At 39.7% G+C, this 17,334-nt stretch overlaps 1 protein-coding gene across 2 annotated transcripts; it reads right to left on the reverse strand.

Annotated features, from left to right (window-relative positions):
* Positions 1 to 591: 591 nt before the first annotated feature.
* Positions 592 to 14,539, reverse strand: slc35f1 (solute carrier family 35 member F1). 2 transcript variants are annotated; one of them, XM_059356746.1, is made up of 9 exons: positions 14,400 to 14,539; positions 10,192 to 10,222; positions 9,825 to 9,969; positions 8,477 to 8,604; positions 6,908 to 7,067; positions 6,630 to 6,786; positions 5,057 to 5,109; positions 4,772 to 4,926; positions 592 to 3,451 (listed from the first exon to the last, which is right to left on the reverse strand). In XM_059356746.1, exons 1-9 carry the CDS (start codon positions 14,492 to 14,494, stop codon positions 3,218 to 3,220), a joined length of 1,158 nt encoding a protein of 385 aa, XP_059212729.1. In that variant the 5' UTR covers positions 14,495 to 14,539; the 3' UTR covers positions 592 to 3,217. The 2 variants fall into 2 exon arrangements, with proteins under 2 accessions (XP_059212729.1, XP_059212728.1); XM_059356745.1 differs by lacking the exon at positions 10,192 to 10,222 and having other exon boundaries at positions 9,825 to 10,000.
* Between the last annotated feature and the right edge of the window lie 2,795 nt (positions 14,540 to 17,334).

The following is a 17,334-nucleotide window of genomic DNA, read 5'->3' on the forward strand; positions in this document are numbered from 1 at the left end:
TTTTTGGGAAAAGCGGGGGAAAGCGCCCTATGTTCCCCTCTTTGTATGAGAATGGGGAACATAGGACCCTTTTTCCCAGCATAGGACCCGTGGAAACATAGACACGCTCCCTTGATATGCTGCTGGAGACAGAATGTAACTTATTCTGCTGTCTGCTAGAACTTGTTCCAGAGGTCAGATGAGATTTTTTTGCACACTCCCATCACATGATGGCACCTGAGCCAGCTGCATTTGCCGAATGAAGACCATGAGATGCAAGTTAGTAAGTGAATCAATCATTTTCGATTAGTCTGTTAGCCTCCATATGCTGCTACGTAGGTCAAGAATGAACTTCTGAGGTTGATGTTGATGCTTCCTGGGCTGCAGAAGTTGGGACTGAATGAGAATCAACAGCTGCTCTCACACTGGGAAAGAGGACAGTGGTGTATTCTTCTCCATTCGATGCTACCAGATAAAGGTGATGAGAACAATGACACACTTAAAGCACATGACTGAAAATCTTGGAAAATAAAGAGAAGTTCAATATGCCTTTGCCCTGTTTTTACCACTTGTGGCAGCTGTTGACCAAAAAAAAAGCTGGTGGGCAAGGTGTTCTGACAAAGATGCTTTATTTTACTATAAGTAACATCATTGTAAGCACATTGTCGACAGCAACTCCAATGCACTACATCAAACAGGATACAAAAGCCAATAAAAAAGGAGAATAATGATAGAGCTTTGTGAATAATCCAGACAAGAGATTATATACAGTCAGTAGAATGAAAAAGGACCAGATCAAACCAACTGTACAGCTTTATCTTCACTCACTCCGTTACCCTGTGATTTCTCTCCTGTGAATCCACAGGAAAAGATATTGCTTACATTGCATTTACATTTGAACAGACAAATAATACATGAAATTAAATAATGCTCCTTGGTCTGGAGAACACTGTTCCTCTCACTAAACAACAGTGTTTCTCTTCCATCAGTGTTCGGCTGTGCACACTGAACAGCAAGAACCAGGTGGATTTGGGTGGTAGAGCATCTCAGTACTCTGTTTCATGAAAACAAACACACTGATGTTCATACATTTAAAATTACACCGCACATGGAAACATGGTTGTGTTCTCAGTGAAATGCCAAAATGAAAAGAAAGATAACTAAAGATAAAGATGACTAAATCTGTTCTTTCTGCATCCTGACAGCTGGCAAACAGAAGTTTTATGGGGATTAGGTTTTAATACAAACAGCAACATTTTAAAGATATGTTGTGTCACTGCCTGATCTGCCAAACCAACAATACATTCTATTGTCAGGCAACTTTTATGAGTACATAATAATAATCAACAGTCATAAGTACTGCCAACAAGGTCAGTCCTTAGTGTAGTTTATTGTGATGTCAACAGGTTGATTTCAGTTTAGCACTGGAAACCAACAAAAAGCCGACTTTTATAAAATGTTGCTCACAGAAGTTTATGCTATGGCCAACAGCTTACTGAGGAATAATGGGATATCTGTCATTTTAACATGGACAGTTGTATCTAAATACTACAAAACCCATGAAAAAGTAGCAGTCAGAGGCATGAATCACAGCTGCGCCACTATTGAACCAGATTGTGAATTGAAGCGAGTTGTCTTTCCAATTTTTCTCAACATCTCCTCTTTTAGCTTCCACCTGCTGTTAGCAGCACACTTTTTACTTTGACAGCCTACTTTCATTTAGACTTTTGTGTTTGTCTTTTCTGAGTCTTTCAACTTCTTAGAAATGCTACAACCAACCACTGGATTACCCCTCAAAAATCTGCTTCACATCATACTGATAGCCAATAGAGTGAACTACAATCAGTGATTTGGTGTCTTTGTTGGGCACCAAGTCAAATCTGGGAGAAGGGAGCAGGGAGTACATGAACCTGATGAGATTACCTTCTCCTGGTCTGAGAAGGATGGCCAAATCTAAAATACATGTGTTAACTCACTCCAGTCTGTGTAATAAACTTGGCATGGAGGGTTTAGAAACACTGTAGATTCCAATCACATAATTAGAAGTGAAATGAAAACAACTTGAGCATATACTGCCCTACAAAGTCTAGCTGCAGTAACTACATTTTTGGTCGAAATTGAGTTAAAACTAAAAATGAACTTGTTGATGTCTGCTTTATTTTGTGACAGTTTTAGATTTCAATTTTGCTTTATTTCAGAGAAATAATGACATAAAAATTGCAGTAACTACAAAATTCAACTGAAAACCAAAGCAGACTGCAGTAACTTCCCTTTGACTGTGATACAGTGCAGCCTTGAATTTCTTCATTGTGTCGAACAGACAAGAATAATATAAATTATAAGATTACTTGATAGAGAAATTATTATCTAGATAGGTATTAAGTAAAAAAGTCAGATAAAATTATATTAAAATATAGCATTACTTTATAATATTAAGTCTAAAATACATGAATATTTAAAAAAAAAGAGTTGTTAAACACTTTTAAAAACATTTATAACATAATCAATTTGAGAATGTTCACTCACTGAAAACAAAATATAAAAGCTGAAAGAAGACAACAACATTGTAGTTACTGTACTCTGTTCTTGCATCACTATTAGAACCTTTTACAGCGAAAATAGTGCACTAACTACATTTCTTGGGTCAAAGGTCAAATAAATCGTCATGATTTTTTAGCATAAATATTACATCATCAATTCATGTAGAAATAAGTATCACTTACCTACCTATAACCCATTTGGCTGGCCAGTTAAAAATGTTCAGAAACTTTAAAGCAGTTTTCCTCAGTTTTACCTTTTGTGTAGTTACTGCAGCTAGATTTTGTAGAGCAGTGTACACTGGTATTAAGCACAAACATTTGAGGCAGATATAAAAAAGAAAGCAGATTAAATGCAGTCAAATTACAATACCCTCTATTTACATGAATGGACATATACAGTCACTACTGTCTACTCACAGTCTTTGATCACAGTGAACTCAACAGTTTCAATCACTTTGCTATTTGTTTTAATGACTTTCTGCTCATTCATTTTTCAGGATACATGAATTTGTCTTAACTTTGTCACTGAGCGGCTGGAGACCCTGTCTTCCAGTACAGGCCATGAAATGAAAACCTGGACCTACCTGGGGGTCACCCAGCTGCCCTGCTCAGCCAGCACCATTTCTCTGTATAACTGTGGGCAGGAGCTGGAGGCTGACTCACTGATACACCAGGCTGACTGAAAACTCTCCCAGATCTTAGGCCACGCGTACAGGAAGCTCGTTCCCCGCCTCGGGACCCAGGCTGGTGTAGGTGACGGAGGGCTCCAGGACTCGAGTACTGAGGGGAGGCTGGTCAGGGGCCTGCTGGCCACCCGTGTTCCTAAACTGCTTGTAGACTCGGGGGTCCTGGGCCACATAGGTAGACGAGGTGGCGTAAAGGACCAGGCCCAAGATAATGATGAAGAATGACAACAGATAGAGGCCCGAGAACTGCAACACAGAAAGAGACGCTGGATGACCACACTGCTGCTTTATGCTTCTTCAAATCAATCAATCAAACTTTATTTATGTAGCGCTTTTCATACATAGAAAAGTAACACAAAGTGCTTTACAAAAAAAATAAAAATAAAAAACAGACAATAAAAAGGACAAACCCACCCCTCCCATCCCCACATACACATCTGCATGTAGACATACACATACATGCACACACACGCACATAGACACGTACGCACACAAACACACACTCAGACTCACACACAGCACATATTGATTGACAGTGTAGAGACATGGCAAGGCTCCGAGGATCCAGATGAGGAGAAAGCAACCTGAGGGAGCCTCCACACTGAGAGGTGGCAGAGCCCACAGCCATAGAGGACCCGTCACAGAGACCACCAGGACCCGGGTAGACCACCAGGACCCGGGTAGACCACCAGGACCCGGGTAGACCACCAGGACCAGGGTAGACCACCAGGACCCGGGGAGACCACCAGGATCCGGGTAGACCACCAGGACCCGGGGAGACCGGGGCGGACTCCACACATGGTGCAGAGCCGCCTAGTCCCCCGGGACCAGGGAGTCTCCAAGACCACATCCCCACGGGCAGACCCAACACACCCCCCAGTGGGGAGGCCCCCATGAGGGAGCTAAAAACTAAAAGACAACAGGACAGGATAAAAACTAAAAGATGAAAATGTTCATAGTCATCAGTTAGTAAGGATCAATGACATGGAGACATGATGTCAGTGTCCCTGAGGATCTAGTCCAGGTCCACTGCTCTTCAGTGTAAGCATTAATAATTTGCATGTACCACAGCTGATGTTTAATGGAAGCTTACACTGTTTCTGTATCAGCAGAGAAGCTGCAACTGGTTTTAAATTTCAAATCCATTCATGCTATGTCAACCCTGTGTCTCTGCTTCAAATATCATCTTCAAGATATGTATGTTGGAGCAAAACCAAATTTGGCCTAAGATTATGAGACCCTACAAGTTGTGTATCTCTCATAGCCTCATTTCAGTCGTTTCTACGCCCTGAGACACACATGGTTACTATGGTTACTGTGTCACACCGCGGTGAGGTGGTGTTTTATTTTGTGTTCTGGTCTTGTTATTTCCTGTTTTACTTTGATGTGTAAGTCTTGGTCCAGAGTGTTTGACTCCGTTTCACACACTCTTCTTCCTCATAAAAACCTGGCGCCTACATTACCCACCATGCAACCCAAGCAGCAACACTTCGTTTGGAGTTTCAGGCATTGACACTAAATGTCTGGATATCTTTTGAGCTGCAATTTATAATTGTTTGACATCACCTTGTAGTGAAAGAGGAAGAGGCCACAGAAGAAACTGTACAGGTCAGCTGTGAGCAGAGATAGGTTGACTGAGGTGGCACTCGTTCTCTTCATCACCACAGGCATGAAGCTGTACAGGCCGAACATGAAGGCACTGAATCCAATGTACAGAAGACCTGCAGACATATGATCCCACATTACAGTTACACTACCTTTAAAATAACCCTTGGATTACTAATTACTTACATTTTGTGGTAATATTACTTTAGTGTCTGTGTATGCCTGTGTTTATGTGTGCACTCTCACCTATCTGCCAGTCCCAGGGCACCTTCAGCAACTCCTTGTGCTCCATGATGGCCCTGCAACAGAGAAGAAACATGTTCACGTTCCCTGCACTTATACAGTAGGTCTGCATGGCATTAACCGAATTTCCCTTCGGGGATGAATAAAGTAATCTATCTATCTATCTATCTATCTATCTATCTATCTATCTATCTATCTATCTATCTAACAACAACAACAAAAACATGTGTTGTGGAGGAATCAGTGGAGAGGTCTGAGTCTCATTTATTAAGTGTTTCTCTGCAATATTCCCATGTTAAGGTGAAAATAGGATGTTTGTACTGAAAGAAAGGTTTTCCTTAAACACAGAAAGCACAAAGCACAACTACAAGTACCTCAATATATATATATATATACCTACACTCACTGGCCACTACATTAGGTACACCTGTTCAACTGCTCATTAACCCAAATATCTAATCAGCCAATCACATGGCAGCAAGTCAATGCATTTAGATATGTAGACATGATGGAGACGAGCTGTTGAAGTTGGAAAAATGTTGCCTGGTCTGATGAGTCTCGATTTGTGCTGCGACATTCACATGGTAGGGTCAGAATTTGGCCTAAGAAACATGAAAACATGGATCCTCCTGCCTTGTATCAACGGTTCAGGCTGCTGATAGTGTGATGGTGTTGGGGATATTTTCTTGGCACACTTTTGGCCCCTTAGTAACAATGGAGCAGGGTTTAAAAGCCACAGCCTACCTGAGTATTGTTGCTGACTCTGTCCATCCCTTTATGACCACAGTGTAACGTGTTCTGATTATTACCTCCAGCAGGAGAATGTGCCATGTCACAAAGCTCAAATCCTTTCAAACTGGTTTCTTGAATGAGTTCAAGTTCTTTTCTCTAATGACCTCCATAGTCACCGGATCAGCAGCCAACAAATCTGCAGCAACTGCGTGATGCTGTCATGTCAATATGGACCAACATATTTGAGGAATGTTCCCAGCACCTTGTTGAATCTATGCCATGAAAAATGGTGAGTGTATACGTTAGTACTGTAAGTTAGGTATTTTCCACCACTGCCCAGCTTTCAGGAGGTAAATCTGCCCCCACTGTCACACTGCAGTGAGGTGGTGTTGTATTTTCTGTTCTGGTCTTGTTATTTCCTGTTTTATTTTGAAAGAGTAACTCTCCTCTAGTTTCAGGTGACTTGCCCTTCCCCGTGTGTCATCAATCTGATTGTCTCCTCTTTCTTAGTAATTTATTAGTTTAAGTGCAGTTCTTAGTTTCATAGTTTTTTGAGTCAGCTGTTTTGTTTTTCCTCTTTTGAAGTGATTTTGTGTTCTTTATTATTTTTCCCCCTTTAGTCCTGACCCAGTTTTTCATGGTGTTTTAGTAGAATCTTTTATTTTTCCTATCAGGTATTGTTCCTCCCTTTTGGAGCGCTTTTAGAGAGAGTTTAGTTTTTCCCTCTTATCTTAGATTAGGATTTTTATATTTAGTTTTTTTGAATAAAGAAACTTTTAAGTTCACCTGCTCTGCATCTGAGTCCTGACTTGAGCCCGGCTTGACACCCACTACACAAACTCACAGCTGGATGCCGCTGAAGAAGGATCCGAAGAGTCCCATCATACCGAGGAACTCCACACGGCTCAGGTTCTTCACGATGAACTCCTCACAGACGTTAGAGATCCCGTACAGTGTTGCTCCGCCCAGAACCAAAAGGTCCCCAAGCAGCTTCTGCTCTCCTGATGGATGAGGGAGAACCAAGTTGGAAGGAGAAACAAGAGCAGGACTGCATTTACTGCAAGTCCAACAAACAGAGCTAAGCATGTGTTTCTACATCAGTATGTCACATTCAGTACTCACCGAGGCCCTGCTGGCGACCAAGTAGGATGTCAGCTCCCACCATGCAGCCGACACCCAGCAGACACAGTCCTGCCCCGACAAAGTGGACCGCCTTGTACCTCACCAAGAGAAAGAACCAGGAGAGCAGCAGGACCACAGGGATGACAAAACAGTCCAAAAGCTGAGAAGAAGGACAAGCACACAGAGACAAACACATACATTTATTAATTTATTATTCAGGGTGTGGCTTAGGGTCTTAGGTGGTCTCTTTGTGTTTGGGCCCCAGCCAGGAGGGAATGTTGTCGTGAATTAATTTGAAGATGTATTAAAATATCAGACATATAGCATAACATAAATCACAACTTCATAAATGAAGTAAATGAATGAGAGATTTGCTGGGACACAGTGTGGAAAAATCTCAGTGGTACATCCAAAAACCCCAACCATCAATTAATACAGTATAAGTATGTTCATAGGATGTACCTCACCCCCAGAAGGCGTGGTTCGATTCTGGAAGGAAATATCTGGCCCTTTAACTGACATCCTTAAGATTAGGATCCCGGTCTCCCCAGCCTTATTTCTGCTGAATGACGACTCTTCTTTAAATCTGTCCCTGCAGCATAAACGTATTCTATGGGCCGGTCTCAGAGCAGGCAGAAGATGCTGGCCCTTAGGTGGCAACCGCCACATTCCTTGGCTTGGCAGCAGTGGGCCAATTAATTTCTTGATATTGTTCTGATGGAGTGGTCTGTTGCCCAGCCATAGGACTCTGCAGGCCTGGGTTAGTTAAAGAAAGGGTGCAGCACGGCAGACCTGGGTCTTGGTGGGAGGTTCATAGGGAGTCGCCTTGGGGTGGGGGTGGTATATGGGTTCTAATATTGTTGTCTTCCTGAGAATGTACAAGAGACTTTGTTCCTGTTTACAGTGCTATGTGGGGAAAAAATGTATTTGATGTGAATATATATATTGTACATTTTTCAATAAAAAATTGATCACAAAAAAAAGAACGGCAGTGAGATCAAATTAACATGCCTGTTATAGGTTCAGGCTCCAAAAACAATGGTGCCTATATTTCCTGTCATGAGCTTTCTCTCTCTGCCCTGTGAACAGCACTAATTGCTGCTGCTCCAGTCTCAGCTCAGTCTGATCAGCCACACCTGTATCTACTCCTGCACTAATTAACCTGCCAGCTGCACTGCATTCCCTGTTCATCACCCTCTGTATATAAGCCCTGGCTTTCAGTACCTCCTTGTCAGATCGTCTGCAAACCAGTACCAGTTACCCTGCCTGTCTTCATACGCCTCTGACTCCTACCTGTGATATCGGACCTGCTCAACTACGTCTTTCATCTTCTGCCCCGTGACTCCGGACAATCAGCGAGTGTGCTCTGGAACCCACCCCGCCATCTCAGTGAGACGCCTCACAGCTCTGGACTCACACCCATACACTCCCTTTCCCCAAATCCTTCAATAAACTGTTTAACGTGACGCTCTTGTGGTCCTCGTCCTGTTTGGTGTCTGACAATTTCCCATAATTCAACTCAATCGCCTCTTTATTAGACCCTTTATTAAACCCATGACACAAACTGACCTGTACGCTGGAGAGAGTAGTGTACTGGTACGCTTTAAGCACCAGATAGTTGGCCTCGATGTCAATCAAACCTAGAATCATGTATTTCCACCAGCGCTGCTTCAGAATGGCCAGCAGGTTCCCTTCACCTGTAAGACAGAAAGAGCCAAGGAACATGATGGAAATACTAAAGGAAGAGTTATAACTAAAAATGAACTCCTTGATGTCTGTTTTATCATGACAAAGTTTTAGATTTCAATTTTGCTTCATTTAAGATAAATAATTAACATAAAATAAAAACCACAAAATCCAACTCAAAACCAAGCAGTAAATGCACTTACCACCGTCTGCTTTGGATATATATACTAATTTAAATGAAATTATAAGTTTATTTGAAAGGGAAATAATTATCTAGATAGTGATGAAGTAAAAAAGTGAGATAAAATTATATTAAGATTAAAATATAACATTTCTTTATAATAATACAAATCTTTGGCTGGCAAGTTTAAAAAAAACAAATGAAAGTGAAAAGACTAGAAAACACATTTCTGCCTTCATGTGTTGCAAAACACAGGTTGACAATAAATAAATAATGATAAAAAGATCATCCACTCACACTTGAGGTAAATGCTGAATATAAGCTGGAAATAATCACAAGATATAGAGTCAATAAGAGAATCAACGGGTACTAAGAAACAACTAAGTGGCTTTATAAATGAGACAAAAAAATACAAATGTGTTAAATGTAATAAAAAGCCGCTTTAAATGTACAAAAACTTTTAAAATCTTCATAATACTTCCACAGGAAGCTGTAGGAGCCACTATCTTTAGATGTGTTATTTGACTATAGCATCTGAATGAATGAATTACTTATTATTATTCTGATGGATTTCAACATTTCGCTTTAGAAATTAACTCTTAAAACCAGATAAAGTAAAGCTGCCAGCAGTGATGAACTGACCGAGCAGAGTGACCTGATGATTATTTGGTTCTTACCAAGATTAAAAAAAACTTTAGATTTAGAAGTGTTAGATAATTTATCTTGTTTTAAGAGTTAATTTCTTATTTTAAGTGTTCAACATGCTTATTTCTAGATTTAATAATCTTAATTTAATAAATCTTGTCAAGGTAAATTATCTGTCCATGCAGCAAGATCATTTCCCTCAGATTTACTGTTTGATCTGGTTTTTAGACTAAACACCTTTTTGCAGTGTGGTGTTGCCAAATCATAGATTCAGTCACATGCATGCACACACACACACACACACACACACACACACACAGACACACACACACACACACACACACACACACACAGACACACACACACACACACACACACACACACACACCCCTCAGTAGTCAGTACCTTGTCTGACTGCCAGCGTGGTGGTGTAGACCAGAAACAGCAGGATGTAGTTCAGGAAGCTCTGGAAGACGGGCGTGTTGGCGTGGAAGTCATCAGCCAGGTACTTGCTGATCAGACTGATGGCACAGATTAACAGGGACAGGACCTGACCCAGGGCCAGGGTCACCAGCAGGTCCCTGCAGAGGACACAAGACAGGGACAGATTAACAGGGACAGGACCTGACCCAGGGCCAGGGTCACCAGCAGGTCCCTGCAGAGGACACAAGACAGGGACAGATTAACAGGGACAGGACCTGACCCAGGGCCAGGGTCACCAACAGGTCCCTGCAGAGGACACAAGACAGGGACAGATTAACAGGGACAGGACCTGACCCAGGGCCAGGGTCACCAAGAGGTCCCTGCAAAACACAAGACAGGGACAGATTAACAGGGACAGGACCTGACCCAGGGCCAGGGTCACCAACAGGTCCCTGCAAAACACAAGACAGGGACAGATTAACAGGGACAGGACCTGACCCAGGGCCAGGGTCACCAACAGGTCCCTATAGAGGACACAAGACAGGGACAGATTAACAGGGACAGGACCTGACCCAGGACCCAGACAGGGACATCAGGAGTGTTTCAGTTATATATATATATATATATATATATATATATATATATATATATTAGGGTGGTTCTACATGTGATCATAAGAAAATATGATCGTTTCAGTCTTCGCCCCAGAATTACATCAGCAGTAACATCCAGCTGTATATTTCTGTCAGTCATGTGACTAACACTATGTGTCTAACAGTAACACATCATGTTTGATTGCTTTAACATATAAAAACATTATTAAACCACGCATATCAAAGTGGTTGAAGTAATTATCTTTATGTTTGCCCCTGGAAAGAATTACATACACGCTTAATAATACACAAGAGGTGTTTCAAAGAGTATGGGGACATTTTATACATTATATTAAGAACAATAATCTGGCTCATTTAATAAACGAACCTGGAGTAAAATAATTTTACCCTTTGCATATTTATACTTGTTATGTGTATAAATAATATAAATAATATAATATGTTAATTTGCTCTATACCAGGGGTCTCAAACTCGCGGCCCGCAGGCCAACTGCCGCCTTTGTGACAATATTTTGTGGCCCCCACATTGATATGAAAGTTTAATGTGAGTTTTATATGAATGGCACTTTACCGTGTTGTGTGTGGAAGGTCCCTGTAGTTACTGTTTTGGTAATTTTGTGTCTTTTTTGGTAATTTTGTGTCTTTTTTAATAATTTTGTCTTTTTTTAGTAATTCTGTGTCTTTTTTTTGGTAATTTGATGTCTTTTTTGTCATTTTCTGTCTTTTTAAAAAATGATCATTTTGATTTTATTTTGGTATTTCTGTGTATTTTTTGGTAATTTTGTGTCTTTTTTGTAATTTTGTGTCTTTTTAAAGTAATTTAGTGTTTTTTCAGCCATTTTGTGTCTTTTTTTTAGTTATTTTGTCTTCTTTTGGTCATTTTGATACTGCCTCCAGCGGCCCCAGGTAATCTGAGTTTGAGACCCCTGCTTTATACTCTTGTACTCTTTTTGAATGGATCCTCAAGGACTCTTGTTCTTAAACTATGCTACCTTTGGCCACCATGTTCTTGTATGTTTGCTTGTTTTATATTTTTCTTGTGTCTTGTGTCTATGTGTCAATTTTGTAAAACAAAACTCAATAAATATATTGTTGAAAAAAAAACGCATCATGTTTGAAATCATAACTGAAATCTGCAAGTTGTCCACGTGGGGGCAGCAGAAACAAGTTGTGACACATTATAAACATGTTTAGTTAATATGATGACACATCCGGCAGTTACACAGCAACATTAAGTTAAGTGGTCACTTTATTAGGTACACACCACACTTTGTCTCCAGTACAGCGAGTGGCTTAAATTCAAGGAAGACATACATGTTGACATGATCTCATGCAGCTTCTGCAGATTTGTCTGTTGCCTTCAAGCTGTGAATCCCCCGTTCCTCCTCAGCCTGAAGGTGTTGTGGTGACTGTGGAGGACAGGTGACTGTGGAGGACAGGTGACTGTGGAGGACAGGTGACTGTGGAGGACAGGTGACGTAGGAGGACAGGTGACTGTGGAGGACAGGTGACTGTGGAGGACAGGTGACTGTGGAGGACAGGTGACGTAGTTCTTTCCATCTTTCTCTGTCCAGGTGAATTAAAGCTTTGCTCTCTGTAGCTGCCTGCCACTTCAGGCTTCCACCATGTTTATGTTTATGTTTATTTGCTGTAATTTCATATGGATTTGTCCTTTCTCTTTAACCCCTCTGGAGTCCATCTATTTATTGAAAATACACGTTTTATTTACAGCAATAACTCTATTTATATCTGATATGTAGACAAGCTGAGAAAGCCAGTTAAAGTTCAATCATAGGAGCTTTTCACAGTGTGACATTTATGTTTCTAGACCAATAAAAATAGCTTATGAAATAAAATATCTTATAATAATCTTTTTCTGAAATAAATATATTCATATGAGAAAAGAATAACGAACATTACAAAATAACTAAATATGACAAACCCTAGTAAGGGCATATATAGTAAGGGCATATATATATATATATATATATATATATATATATATATATATATATATATATATATAAAGCAGCTTGGATCACAGCACAAATTTGAAATCTATCAATACATGCGATATGGTTATTCCATATCATATTTGAAAATATATAGATTTATTTTTTATATGGATATATTGCCCAGCCCTATATGAGCCTACATATAAATATCAGCATCATTCTCAAAAACACAGCAACAGTTAGGCTCTTTTTTCTATGAGCTGATGTTCAAGAGCAGCTCATTGCAAAAATGTATTTCCAGCCTGAGTGAATACTGAAATTAAAAACTCATAAAAAGATAATTTTGGTCTTTACAGCAGAGAGAGCTGCACATATTTCCTGCTGTGACTGGAACCAACATAGTTTCTGTGCTGCCTGTTTCCTGCCTGGTTCACTGGGATTGAGTGGAAACATCTATCATTTTGATTTTACCTGTGCATGTATTTTGAAGTGTTTCTATTTTTATATATAAATATAAATATATAAATATTTTTCTTCACTAGCAGGACACGTCACCTTCTCTGCTTGTTTATGAGTCTGCTTTGTTCCGTCTGCCTACTTTTAATAAAAGATTATTACAATAACATCCTCCTGTACCTGTGGCAGCAACAACAACAGCACACTACACACACACACACACACACACACACGCACATTCTTGTACTTCTATCTTTGTGAGGACCCTCATTGGAATAGTCAGTGAATACCCTAACCCTTTAACTAACCTTCACCATCACAACTAAATGCCCAACCCTGACCCGAACATAAACCTGATTGTAACCTAAATCAAAGTCTGAACTCTGAAACAAGCCTTTAATTCTCTGGAGTCAGCGAGACTTCTTCATGACGTCACAACATTAAAAAACGAGGCAGCGTGGCGTCCTGCTGTCCCTCTGAAGGACCGGCTTCACACTCCAGTTTTTGTTTAATGATGATAGACCAAGTAAAACCGGAGATAAGGTAAAATATATAAAAATATAGAACTTGTGTTGTATTTGCAACCTGTGATCACATTTGCAAAATGTAAAATTCATTGAGCATTCAAGATCAGATTCTAATGTTTGTTGTTTTCTGTTTCTTTTGGGTTCAAAATGTTAATCCAGTAAGTCAAAGTGAAAAAAATATTATCAGGTTATATAAGTGATAAAGATGTTATATTTGTTAATTATGCATGCTACACATTTTTTTTCAAGTGGCAGAATGAAAAGTATTTTTAAAAAATGGACAAAATAGCCCAAGACTCCAAAGGTTTAAAGAAGTGAGGACCGGCTGAAATGTCCTCACTTCGCAAAAATGTCCTCACTCTGTTGGTTAAAAACGTGTTACGGTCCTCACTATGTAGGAAGTACAAACACACACACACACACACACACAGTGACATGGGCCTGATATGCTGTTTTCAAACTGCAGACAGGCTCTACGATCACAAGAGAAACCAGAGATAAAAATAAAAAAACAGCAGACGACAGGAAGGAGGAGGCCAGGTTTATGCGCGTGCATGTGCGCGTGCGTGTGTGATGGAGAGATAAATAGAAAAGGGTGTGAATGAATGAGGCAGCAGGACATCAGGCAGCAGGACAGCAGCCTTTGTGTAGCTTCAGACTGGCTGCTGGAGCACCACAGCAGCCAGCAGGCACCGAACCAGCACACCGAGTCCAGGCTCGGCTCCAGAACCAGAACCAGAACCAGAACCAGGCTGCAGGAATGCTCCATGAAACGCCTTTACGCACTCCACACACACACACACACACACACACACACACCCACGGTGTGATGTTGATGTGTGGTTGTTATGTTGACATCTGTTGCACCACATACAGCAGCAGCAGAGTGAACGTGAAGCTCGCAGGTTGTCTGAGACAAAGGTGTCCGCAGTAGTCTGTGTGCGCGTGGAGAAGTCTCTGTGTGCGCGTGGAGAGAATGCAAAGGGACGTCATCAGGTCCTCTTACCTGGTCAGGACCCTCCGGATCCGCTGGATGAGGCTGGGCGCCGGGGTGCCGCTACCTCTGGGGACGCTTTCCACCGTGGAGACGACAGACATCATCCTTCTCAGACTGAACGGGGATCAGCGCATCGTGCTCCGAGGAGGACCGGAGGAGGACCGGAGGAGGACCGGAGGAGGACCGGAGGAGGACCGGAGGAGGAGGAGGAGGGCGGGAGGCGGCGGAGAGTAGCCGGCTGATGCAGCCCGGAGGGCGGACACGGCGGAGCAGAGGGTCGGTGGTGTCCAGGTAAAGCACCCTGCTGCAGGACTCTCCTGATCCTGATCCAGACCAGGGATCTAGAAACCAGCAGGTCCTGGAACACGGAGGAGCTGGTTCACCAGCAGGTGGCGCCCTTCCTACCAGACAGCCTCCTGGGATGAAGACGTAATGAGGATGTGGACATTACGGTCCTCACAAGGTCTTAACTGTCCCTTTAGTGACTCCATACTGAGACTATTGTCTGTTTTTGAAATGTAAATATACCCGTATATATATATATAACTGTGGAGATGTTTACAGATTTATTTTAGATAATATCATCTGTTTGACTTCAAGCTCCTCTTGCAAGATGTGCTTCTTGGTTTTAAAATGAGCAACATTTCAGTTGAAAAATAATATTAGGCTATTTAATCAATCTAATGATAATCCTTGCAAAGTTTTACATCCATAAATGTAAATTTGCCCAAGAAACCTTTCTTTTGTGTTTTTATTTATTATTATCAGTATTATTATTATTATTATTATTATTATTATTATTATTGTTTTACTACTATTGTTATTTTCATTTTCTATTTATATATTTATTTTTGTATTATTTAGATGTTTCTCAAATATTATTAATGTAATGTTTACCCTGCTACTTCTGTTACTGCACTACTGCTGTATATGTTCAATAAATTAATGTGAAATAATAATAAAAAATAATATTTAAAATAATTACGGTCCTCACAAGACTGCCTTCTGCATCTCTAATAAGATGAAAGAAATACACTTTAACATTTTACACAACATCCACCCTTGCAATGCAATGCTATCTGAGTTTATGGATATGGATAATAAATGTGTCTTGGACATGGAAACTTCTGGAAAAGCCAGAACTTTAGAGGGAAGCTGACAGCTCTCTGGACTCCAGAGGGTTAATGTCAAGGATTTATAATAATAATAATAAATAAAATAATAAATAATGTTTATCAGAACCAGAACCACTGGAGGTCACCTAGTTCCTTTCCATCTTTCACTGTCCAGACACTTTTTTATAGATATTGATTGGCAGGGAGCCTGGTAATTACCAGATAAATTCAGAATTGTCAATAGGATCATCACTATATATCCAACCAACCTTTATTGCTCTAGATCCTAAGTGATTGATAATAAACACACTTGTTTTATCATTGTATACATTCAATTACTTTCTGGACTTGATTGGAGGATTATATATTGTGTAAAATTAATCAGAACATCACTATTAACAATAAAGTGTCATTTAAAATTGCTTGCATTATAAATATACTGATTATATATGGCACATTTTAAAGAAGTTTAAAGAATATAATAAGACTCTTTAACTTGTAAAAAAAAAAAAAAAGAACTGTGAAAATGTATAGCGATCTTTTTGCAAAATGTAATAATCTATTTATTCAATTTCTATTGGTGAAATATATTTTCATTAATTTGTCTATGTAAAGGCATTTCATGTTTATCTATATTGTTACATTTAGCTAATGTTTGTATTTCTGAATTTTGTATTCAATAAAGTTTGGTTAAAAACAATCTTTCATTGTCCAGATGTGTTGAAGCTCTCTGTAGCAACCTTTATGCTATTTATTATTATTATTTATATTTTTACTGTTTAAATGTAACAGGGTCACAGTGGTTGAGGGGATTGTGGGAAATGTGAGGCAGAAATATGAAGTTGTGTCATTTGCATGGTGGGTCGGGAAAAAAAGCTGAAACAGAAGAAACCTTCAAAGAAATCCGTATGAATCGTGTTCTGGTGTAGTTAGAGCCGGCCTATTAGAAGTCAGACCAACGATATTATAGTTAACGAAAACTAGAATTAGAAAAACATTTTCATTCACTGAAATAAAAATAAAAACGACAACTAACTGAAACTGTATTTTGTGGTTACAAAACTAACTCAAACTAACTAAAATTATAGTTAAAATGTCCTTCGTTTTCGTCTTTGTCAACTTTTTTCATGCGTAAACCTTTTTGGTTGATATGAAATCTATTTCATCTATCTGGTTTTATGACTTAATAAACTTATTGGGGCTGAGATGGATCAGACAAAGGAAATAAAGGAAACATTTATTGTGACTTTTAAAAAAAAATCTGGCACCCAATAAATACGCCATTACAAAACAACTAAAACTAATTTAAAAAAAATCTAAAACTAAGCATTTTCCCAAAAATAAAAACTAATTAAAACAAGCAAACTCAAAGTCATTAAACTAACTGGATTTGAGAACAAAAAAATCACAATGAAATGAAAAATCCAAACTATTATAACCTTGAGTCAGATAAGACAGGAAACCCAAGCAGCAGGTGTGTACAGCAGGTTAGAGAAGCAGGAAGTGACTCTGACGGATCTTTAGTGGATAGATTCAGATTATTTTTCTCTCAAATGAAGTTTGTTTAACCTGTTTGATCTTCTGGCTGCTCAGGTTTCTTTGAATCCGTCACTTCTTTAAAGTGGAGTCACCTTTTTTTTTTTTTTTTTTACCTAGACATGACTTGTTGACATATTTACTTCTGATGGAAATTTTTGTTAAATCTATGAGAATAAGCCCGAAAGTTTTTGGGTGAGTTTCACTATTAACCAGACATCATCTGCATCAGCAGCAAGGTTATAATAGTTTTGGATTTTTCATTAGTTTTAGTTTTAATCTCATTGTCAATT

Source organism: Centropristis striata, chromosome 18, assembly GCF_030273125.1.
Source record: "Centropristis striata isolate RG_2023a ecotype Rhode Island chromosome 18, C.striata_1.0, whole genome shotgun sequence".
NCBI classification, from domain to species: Eukaryota; Metazoa; Chordata; class Actinopteri; order Perciformes; family Serranidae; genus Centropristis; species Centropristis striata.